Source organism: Panthera uncia, chromosome B1 (genome assembly GCF_023721935.1).
Source record: "Panthera uncia isolate 11264 chromosome B1, Puncia_PCG_1.0, whole genome shotgun sequence".
NCBI lineage: Eukaryota > Metazoa > Chordata > Mammalia > Carnivora > Felidae > Panthera > Panthera uncia.
This window is the reverse complement of record NC_064811.1, coordinates 11361712-11372112: the sequence shown is the minus strand read 5'-3', so window position 1 is coordinate 11372112 and position 10401 is coordinate 11361712. Positions and strand designations below refer to the sequence as shown.

The 10401-nt window shown below is 40.5% G+C and overlaps 1 protein-coding gene across 1 annotated transcript in view; it reads right to left on the bottom strand.

The window, feature by feature from the left end:
- Nucleotides 1-2398: 2398 nt before the first annotated feature.
- The window catches only part of BST1 (bone marrow stromal cell antigen 1), a 32161-nt gene continuing 24158 nt past the window's right edge, over nucleotides 2399-10401 (bottom strand). Inside the window, exon 9 of the mRNA XM_049630335.1 lies at nucleotides 2399-3849. Coding sequence (XP_049486292.1) covers nucleotides 3744-3849 — 106 coding nt within the window. The 3' untranslated portion in view covers nucleotides 2399-3743. The remainder of the gene's footprint in view (nucleotides 3850-10401) is intronic.

Here is a 10401-nt window from a genome sequence, read left to right as displayed (position 1 = left end):
ACAGCAGTGTCACCATTAGGACCCCGCCCACCACTGTCCTTTCCTCTGGACAGTCTGACTCCTTGGCCGCAAGTCCCCTGAAAGGAAGCCTCAAGCACGTGCGCCCAACTGGTGAGCTTTACATCAAGTATCGGCATCCTGGCTTCAAGGGCAAAGGGGGAAGCAGACGGCTAGCTTCTTTCTTGGAGACATAGGACTTAAAGGGTGAGAAGGCCCCCAGGCGTATGAAATGTGCTCCAAAGGAGCTAGACCTCACCCTTTATGCTGGAGGTCTGTAGTCAAGCCTGGAGGCATTGTTTTCCAAGAGGGGACAGAGCCAGAGCCTCCATTGTCCTGTTTCTTATCTATGAAACAGAGCCACCTAAGACAAAATAAAACCCCCTTTGTCTGGCAATACTTTACTTCCACTCAGGCCCGGCCACATGATTTGCAGGGCCCAGTGAAAAGCGCAAATGCTAGGTTCCTTGCTCAAAAATTTAAAATTTAAAAGACAGAAACAGAAGAGCATTAGACCAAGCTGGGCCCTTCTGAGGAGGAGTCCCTGGGCCCCTGCACAGATCACATGCCTTTGAGGCTGGTTCTGCTTCCTCCCTCCTCTGTGGCCGGTAGGATTGTATTGTTTGAACCCTTGTCTAATCTAGCGTTGCTAGACATAATGGGAAGAGAGGGGAACTCAAATGATATTCTTGATAACACAGTATCTAGTAAGGTCTAGAAACCTCTTAGAGTTCATTTTGGGAGTGTCACGCTGGAATCTACACAAGGAAGAAGAAATCATGAAACTCCAAGGCCTCAATGAGAAGAAAAGTTGCTCTGGCAAGCTTGTTCATCCTGCCTGATCTTGTAACAATGCCCTACTGCCTGTCATAGGATATGGGTTGTCACGGTGCAGGAACTGGGGCAGGATTTTGAAACACTCCAGAGATTTCCTTTCTTCCTTCTTGTCTTCCTTCTTTCCTTCCTTCCTTTCTCTCCCCCCACCCCACCTTCTTATATAAACCTTGGCCAAATGTTTGGCCAACCCCCTTTGAAGCTAAAGGAAGATATCCGTGGTCTGATATTGTATGCCGAAGGCTACAAGTGGCTAACCTTTATATAAAAATAAAAAACACCCCCAAATTCAATCACCCACACCAGGTTTCTCAAAAAACCCATGGGATCTCAGCTACTAAAATAGAAATCTGGGCACTGGGAATAGCCAGGCTCATATGCATGGAAAACTCTTGTTTCCATGTAACTGTAAGTCTAATTTCCACCTGCAATGCTCAGGCGGTTTGAGTAGGGATATGACATCAGCCCTTGGAAGTGAGATAGAAATTATGTTACCCTGACAGGTGTCATTAAACGTGCCAAGGCAAGCAAGAGAGGTGCCAGTATGGACAGGAGAGAAGTCCAGTTTGGGAGAAAGAGAGACTGTTTTGTGTCAAAGTGCAAGGGAAAAGCAAAAGCAAAGACGATACGTGGATAGCAAGGTTGGAAATCTCCTGAGAAAGGAGTCCATTCAGATGGTTCTGAAACAGAATCTAGGGATCCTTAACATTTGTGGGATCTTATTTAGTACAGCAGATGGGCAAGCACTCCAACTCTAGTTGTAAAAACTCCTTTCCACTTACTAGCCTTGTGACCTTGAGGAAGTGTCAAGCCTCAGTTTTCTTGTCTGCAAAATGAGATAGTAATGATAACTATGTGAATGATTAAATCATTTATCAGGCATTTACAACAGTGCCTGGCTGATGATAAGAACTCATGAAATGCTAGCTATGGTCATGATGATGGTGATGATCATGAAGGTAGCTGATGACAGTGGTTAAGGAAGTTAGCTGGTCTCTCCTGCCAAATCACCAGCAATGGGCCAATGAGCCGGTGGATGCCACGAGGGAGGGGTAACGGTGGGAGAGAAGGAAACAGGAGAGAAAGAGATGGGAGACAGAGGGAACTAGTCAAGAGGCTTTGATGTCATTCCCAGGGAGAGAGATGAGGCCAGCCCAGGGCAGTCTGAGATGCTCTTTAGCTATTCATGGGGTTGTTATGTGTGTCTATGTTATACACAGTGATCATGAGGCTGTTCAGTTTTCCAACTGTATAGGGACTATTTGGTCAAGCGTCCACAAAAACTGAGGAGAGACACTGCCAGGGGGGCCTCACCTAGAGATGAGGGGCACTGGGGTAAGAGAGAAAGAGCCCTGTGCTCAGGGTTACACATTTGAGGAACAGCTTTACCGCCCTCAGACAATCTTTTTTTCCCCCTTACAGAGATTTACAGGCCCTGCAGGAAGTGAAAGAGCTCCTGGCTGCCTGTTTCTGAGTACCGGGCCATCAGAATCAGGGACTTCTCATGTCTGAAACCCCCACACATGCTTTAGGTAAGAAAAGGAATAAGGAGAACAGAGAAGTGTCTGTGACAAGCTTTTGGTTTTGTTTTTGTCTTCTGGAAATGTTTTGTGTCAAGACAAAGTACCACACACGTATGATACGTGCGTGTGTGTATATGTGTGTGGATTTCTCCTTTTCTGATTATAAAAGTAACACATACTCATTAGAGAACATCCGAAAAACACGAAAATGCCAAAGTCAAAAATAGGAATCACTGATAAGACCACCACCCAGAGATAATTGCTCTGCCTTTGAGTTTATTACTTTTTCTTTCATTCGTTTACAATATGCATATCATAATAGAATTTGTTAAATTTGTATTATATTTTAGAAGGTTTCATATCTCGCTTCTTGTACTTATTGTTGACATTTTTCTGTATCATTAAACGTTCTTTGAAAACATTTCAGTTACACACAGTGAAATTTACTCTTTTTGATGTACGGTTCTAAGTGTTGACAAAGACATAGATTCACTACCACAATCAAGATACAGAACAGTTTCTCACTCCCCCAAAATTCCCTCACACTACCCCTTTGTAGTTACCCCCTCCCCCTAGTCCTAACCCTTTGCTACCACTGATCTATTCTCCATTCCTACAGTGTTGCCTTTTCCAGAATGTCATATAAGTAGAATAATACAGTATGTCGCCTATTGGTCTGGCTTCTTGTATTAGCACATCTGAGTGTTACTCATGTAACATTTTCTTTCTGACTATATAGAGAGTGTTGCTGAGTATTGTATAGATGTACCACAGTGAGCCCATCCGTTCACCAGCTGAAGGACATTTGGATTGGTAAACATGACTTTTACCAGTTGAACGCGATTCTAACCTACAGATATACCAAACCATATGAAAACAGTTCCCTATTATTGGACATTATGAGTTTCTCCTCCCCATTATACATAACCATTAAGTGAACACCTTTATTCATAAATCTTTGCACGTCAAATATATATACATTTATAGAGTGTATATATATCTTAAGCTATCAATAAGCAAGCAGTGTGCCCCACAGGGGATACAGGAAAATTCAGAAAAAATATAAAATCTAATTCTACTAGAATTTTCTAAAAATATTTTATTATGTAACAATAGTCTGGGTCCCAATGCTTTATACAATATGACACAAGAAACTAATAACTTGCTTTCATTCTAATGCAGCAATTTTAACCTGCTAAGTAGAACTAGACTAATTTCTTGTCTCTGAAATCCCGAGCTTGTGTATCATTGAAAACATTAACATTTTTTCCCAGAAGGAAGCTTCTTTAGACAGTGGAACCACCTGGTATGCACAGAACAAGACAGAGGAATGTGCAAGGGCGGGTTTCAGGGCTGGGGGATGGTAGGGCAGCACAGCTGGGCTTCCAGTCACGGTTGAATAACTGAAGCCAGAACCACTAAGAAAGGAATGAAGAGGCTGGCACCATGTTCTGCACAGAGGGGTGGGGCTTCTCTTCGAGTGGAGGTTACTGCTCTGTAAATTAAAAAGGAAAGAGAAAATTTCAGTATTGGTGTGCAACGCCTACTGTCAAAAATACACATGCATGCTGCAAAAAAAATTGAAATAGTGCAGAAAGTTAACAAATGACGAGTAAAAGTGCCTTCGACTCCCCCATTCTTGCTTTCCACAGAGAATCATTGCTGACGGTTTGAACTGTCTTCCCAGGAACGTAACACGTATGCATGCATTACACATGTTCCCACACACACCTTCACACACCCTTTCATCTGAGTACAAATGCAACCTGTAATTTTTTTCCCCTAACATCATATTTTGGACATACTTTCATATTGTACATATGAGTTAATTCATTCTTCCTCATGGATGAATTCTTACTGTATGGATATACCATAAACCTAGCCAACTTCCCTACTGATCGACATTACATTGTCAGAGTTTAACTGGCGTGGAAAAACCTATCTTGACTTAAAGACATCAAGAGAGGACCCGGCCAAAAAAAATGGACTCTGGTCGGGGCTCCTGAGTGGCTCAACTGGTTGAGCATCCGTCTTCAGCTCAGGTCATGATGTCACAGTTCGTGGGTTTGAGCCCTGCGTCGAGCTCTACACAGAACCTGCTTGGGTTCTCCATCCCTCTCTTTCTGCCCCTCCCTTGCTCTCTCTCTCTCTCTCTCTCTCAATCTCTCAAAAATAAATACATAAACAAAACATGGACTTGTCATAGCAAATAGAGTCTGACCACTGACTGGATTTTTTACAACAGAAATTACTGAATTTTTAAAAACCAATTCAAAGATACATCTTTTTATTTTTTTTATTTTTTATTTTTTTTAATTTTATTTTTTTTATTTTTTTTTATTTTTTAATATATGAAATTTACTGTCAAATTGGTTTCCATACAACACCCAGTGCTCATCCCAAAAGGTGCCCTCCTCAATACCCATCACCCACCCTGCCCTCCCTCCCACCCCCCAAAGATACATCTTTTTAAATCATGACACCATCGAATGTTGGCTTGGAAATTTATCCCATGGTTTGGGACTCCATCTGAGTGCTGGTCACCCCTCATTCACTAATGTTTATTACAGCATTATTTATAATAGCAAGATATGGAAGCAACCTATTGATGGATGAATGGATAAGGGAGATGTGGTATTCACACACACACACACACACACACACACACGCTCATGCAGACAACACAGGAATACTACACAGCCACAAAAAGGATGAAATTTTTAGCATTTGCAACAACATAGATGGACCTAGAGGGTATTATGCTAAGTGAAATAATTCAGACTATGAAAGACAAAAAGCATATGATTCAGTTATATGTAAATCTAAAAGAAAAAAAAAACACAAATGAATAAACAAACAAAAAGTAGAATCAGACCTGTAAATAGAGAACAAACTGATGGTTGCCAGAGGGGAGGAGAGTGGGAGAATGGGCAAAACAAAATGGATGAAGCGGAGTGGAAGATACAGACTTCCAGTTATGGAATGAATAAGTCACAAAGAAAAAAAAAAAAAAGAAAGAAAGAAAGAAAAGCATAGAGAATTTAGTTAATGATACTGCGTTATATGCTAACAGATGGTAGTTATACTTGGGATGAGCATAGCATAATGTATAAGCCTGTCTAATAACTATATTGTACACCTGAAACTAATATAACATTGTGTGTCAACTACACTCAAATAAAAAACAAATTAATAAAAATGGAATAAAGGAACCTCAAGCAGCCACAAGTTTGTACTAGGGCTCCCCCTGCTGGACATTTACTACAATTGCACTTTTGATTCAGTTCACGTTTCAGACTTGATTTACTCAAAATTTTTTTTTCTTTACAATAATTAACGAATCCAAGGGTATACTTATTTTTATTCTTTTAGGAAAATAAAATATTACAGAACTAAACATAGTCATAATAAGAGTCTCCACCCTTTTTCAGTTCTCACTGCCTTTTATAGAAGTAACCACTGGTATCAATTTGGAGCTCATCTCCTTAGACCGTTTCATCACTGACATCCATTATCGCGCACACCCAGAAACACGTAGTTTTCCTTTGCTTTTCACGACCGGCTTCATGTTCTAGGCATTGATTTGTCACAACTTAAACTTTTCCTGTCCACATGAGGTTGTGCTGGAGGGCAATTTTTATGCAAAGAAAAAACACTATTTGCAATTACTTTGGTTTTAAAAATTAATTCTAGCTATTAAGCTTATAAATTCAAACACCTTATTTCTCCAAACATTTTTCTAGTTGACTTACGAGTCATATTTTTCTGTTTAAAAACCTAGGCGGGGGGCGCCTGGTGGGCTCAGTACACAACTCTGGATGTCAAGGTCACGAGTTCAAGCCTCACATTGGGCCTAAAGCTTACTTTTAAAACAAAATAAAAAAACCTAGGGACCTCTGATAATAACTTTTTTTTTGAAGTAATCTTGGGGTGCCTGGGTGGCTCAGTCAGCTGGGCGTCTGACTTCAGCTCAGGTCATGATCTCATGGTGCATGGGTTTGAGCCCTGCATCAGGCTCTGTGTGGACAGCTCAGAGCCTGGAGCCTGCTCCGATTCTGTGTCTCCCTCTCTCTCTGCCCCTCCCTTGCTCATTCTCTCTCTCTCTCTCTCTCTCTCTCTCTCTCTCTCTCAAAAATAAATAAATCATTAAATTTTTTTAATAAATAAATTAATTAAAAAATAAAAAGTGATCTCTGTGCCCAACATGGGGCTTGAACTCACTATCCCAACATCCAAAGTCACATGCCCTACAGATTAAGCCAGCCAGGTGCCTCTGACAATAAGTTTTAAGGGGATTTCATACTTAATCAAATTTCCTTGAATAGTTTTAACTCAGGTTATTTTAGACTAAATTATTTTAAACTTATCTTTTTTAAATGTTACATTTTTTTAAATACTTCAAGTGACTTTAAATGAGCCACACCTTCTCAAACACTTGATTCTAGTAAATCTAATAAAGGTATAAAATTTCATCTTAATTCTCTTAAACATTCCAATTTTGGCTAAAAAGTAAAATCTCTTATAACTTACAACATTAAAAAACCCAAGTCTACAATCAGCTATTTAATAGTTACATACATATTTGGAATCACAGGGCTATTTTTATATGCTAAATTCTCTAAAATGCTCCAAATTTAATTAAATACCAAAAAATGCAAGTTCTTCCTAAACTTACCACAAAACTATTTTTTTTAATGTTGATTTATCTTGGAGAGAGAAAGACAGAGCTCGAAGAAGGGAGGGGCAAAGAGAGAGGGAGACAGAATCCGAAGCAAGCTCCAGGCTCTGAGCTGTCAGCACAGACCCTGACATGGGGCTCAAACCCATGAACCATGAGATCATGACCTGAGCCATAGTCGAATGTTCAACCAACCTAGCCACCCACGTGCCCCAACTTTCCACAAAACTATTAATAATATGAGTTGGATTTATATTAACAGCTATATATTCCGTTTTAAACCTTTGTAGATTAAAAGTCCTTTGTTCCACTATTCCAAAGCAAGTTGAGCTTGGATTTCCCACTTCTGTGTCCTAGGGTATGTGGGGGGAGGAGAGACAATGCATTTTGGACAGAGAATTCTGACCAAGATGAGACTTTTGATATTTCTCCTTGACCTCGATTGATACAAGGAGTCCTTATTTCAATAACATAAGTATGTCTGTTTTCTCATTTCCTCACCAATCCTGTATTGTCATTGTACTGAATTTTTGGCCAATACTGGAGTCTACAAGATTGTTTTCTACATATTTTTTCATGAGAAATTGTTCATGAGAATTTCTCCATATTGCTGTATGATTATCCTATCACTGTTTCCCCCACCCAGCTTTAGGGAGATATAATCTACATACAATGTCTACATTCTATTCCAGTAAATGTAACCCTTTGATGTAATCATTCACTTCTCATTGGATATCTACCTCTGATTCAGTATTATAAAGAATGCTTTGGTGAACATCTCTGAGCATAGAGGTTGTGCCCACATTCTGAATCGTTTCTTTAGAAGAGGGTACCAGAAGTACCCTAAGGTCTGACTTAAGGTCAAAGATTATGAATATTTTTATAATGCCTGATACATATTGTCAAATTTTTCTCCCAAAGCAATTTACAAACTTATAATGGCATCAAGCATTTAATAACATCTTTAAAATATTTTTTCCACTGTATGTCAAAGACATTGTGGTGAAAATTGCACCTCATGAAATCTGTATCTCATTTGGGGCACCTGGGTGGCTCAGTCGGTTGAGCATCCAACTTCAGCTCAGGTCATAATCTTGCCATTCAGTTCGTGAGTTGGAGCCCCACATCGGGCTCACTGCTCTTAGCACAGAATCCACTTAGGATCCTCTGTCCCCTTCTCCCTCTACCCCTCCCCGACTTGTGCTCTCTCAAAACAAATAAACATTAAAAAAATTATATCTCATTACTACTACAAGGAGGAACTCATTCTCCGTATTTGCCATTTGGGGATCATCTCTTGCAAATTATCCATCAATATTCTTAGTGAAGTTGTTTAAAAAAGAGATCAGTAAAATTCCTTCCAGGGCAATGAGAGTGGAGGAAAATCTGGCAACGAGTGAAAGAGGGTTTGGGTTTTTTTTATTATCTTTTTTTTTTTTTTAATTTACATCCAAGTTAGTTAGCATCTAGTGCAACAATGTTTTCGGGAGTAGATTCCTTAATGCCCCTTACCCATTTAGCCCCTCCCCCCTCCCACCCCTCCAGTAACCCTCTGTTTGTTCTCCATATTTAAGCGTCTCTTATGTTTTGTCGCCCTCCCTGTTTTTATATTATTTTTGCTTCCCTTCCCTTATGATCATCTGTTTTGTACCTTAAAGTCCTTATATGAGTGAAGTCATATATTTGTCTTTCTCTGACTGACTGATTTTGCATAGCATAATACCTTCCAGTTTCATCCACGTAGTTGCAAATGGCAAGATTTCATTCTTTTTGATTGCCGAGTAATACTCCATTCTACAAATATACCACATCTTCTTTATCCATTCACCCATCGATGGACATTTGGGCTCTTTCCATACTTTGGCTATTGTTGATAGTGCTGCTATAAACATGGGGGTGCAAGTGCCAAGAGGGTTTTATTCTTGACATTCAATGGAACTGGGAAAGAACTGACATAAATAAATCTATTCAACAATCACTGAAAGAATGCCCAAACAAAGTAAAGAACAGATCAGGGACTATAAGCCCCTTCCTGGCGTGCCTGTGGCTCAGTTGGTTAAGCGTCTGACTTCGGCTCAGGTCATGATCTCATACTTTTGAGAGTTCAAGCCCCACATCAGGCTCTCCACTCTCAGCACAGAGCTCACTTTGGATCCTGTCTCTCTCTCTGCCCCTTCCCCCTCACTCTCTCTCTTAAAAATAAACATTTTTTAAAAAAATCCTTCCTTATCTGCTGTGATGTGAACCACAGGGACATTTTGAGGTAGTGTGGTTTGGTGGGAAAAACAAGGATTTGACACACGAACTTGCATTCTCTACGTGGCTCTAGCCAGTCCTGAATGACTCTAAGAGATCACTTAGCCCCCTCAGCATCACTGATGGGATCAAATTGCCCACCTTCCAGGAACGTGATCAGGAGGCAAGATGATGACCCCAGACTGCCGCACTGGAAGCCCGACACACCCAAAGTCCTCAGAAAGGCCTGGGAGAGGTAAGGAGAGCCACCCTCAGTCACCCGGCACATCCTGCAGCAGAGGAGATAAACTGAGGCACGGGGTGCCAGGGTGGCACCACTTGCCTCTTTCAGGAATGGCAGTGGAGGGCCCAGTGGTTTTACAAAAAGAAACTTTATGTGATCTGTATCTGTATAAAGTTGACAGTCTGCTTAAGGAAACGGAGTAAAACCGTAAAGACCCGAGTTACACTGTAACGCTAAGGAGCCTACGCGGCCAGGCCTTTTGAAGTCCCCAGCAAACTGGGTTGCCCAGGCCACTAAATCCTCCCACAACCTTATTCCCCTTTTCTCCGCCTAAGTGAACCATCGGTTTCTGTTTCTTGCAATCGAAATCTGGAACTTACACATTTGCTACCACCAGGCATGTCTCCAACTTCCCTAGGGCATCTGTCATTCCTTTTGGCTACCTGGCCGGATTGAGACATTGTCTCAAACACGTGCTTCCACAGAGAGGAAACCAATCCCTTTCTTTCTTTTTCTTTCTTTCTTTCTCTTTCTTTCTCTTTCTTTCTTTCTTTCTTTCTTTTTTTCCTTTCTCTTTTATTTCTTCTCTCCTTTCTTCCTCTTTCTTTCCTCTCTTTTCTTCCTTTCTCTCTCCCTTTTTCTTTCTCCCTCTCTTTCCTTTCTTTCTCTTTTCTTTCTTTCCCTCTCTTTCTTTCTTTCTCTCTCCCTTTCTTTTTTTCTTTCTCCCTCTCTCTTTTCTTTCTTTCTCTTTCTTTCTTTGTCTCTCCCTTTCTCTTTTTTCTTTCTTTCTCCCTCTCTTTTCTTTCTTTCTTTCTCTCTCTCACTTTCTTTCTCTCCCTCTCTTTCTTCTTTTATTTCTTTTCTTTCTTTCTTTCTCTCTTTCTTCCTCT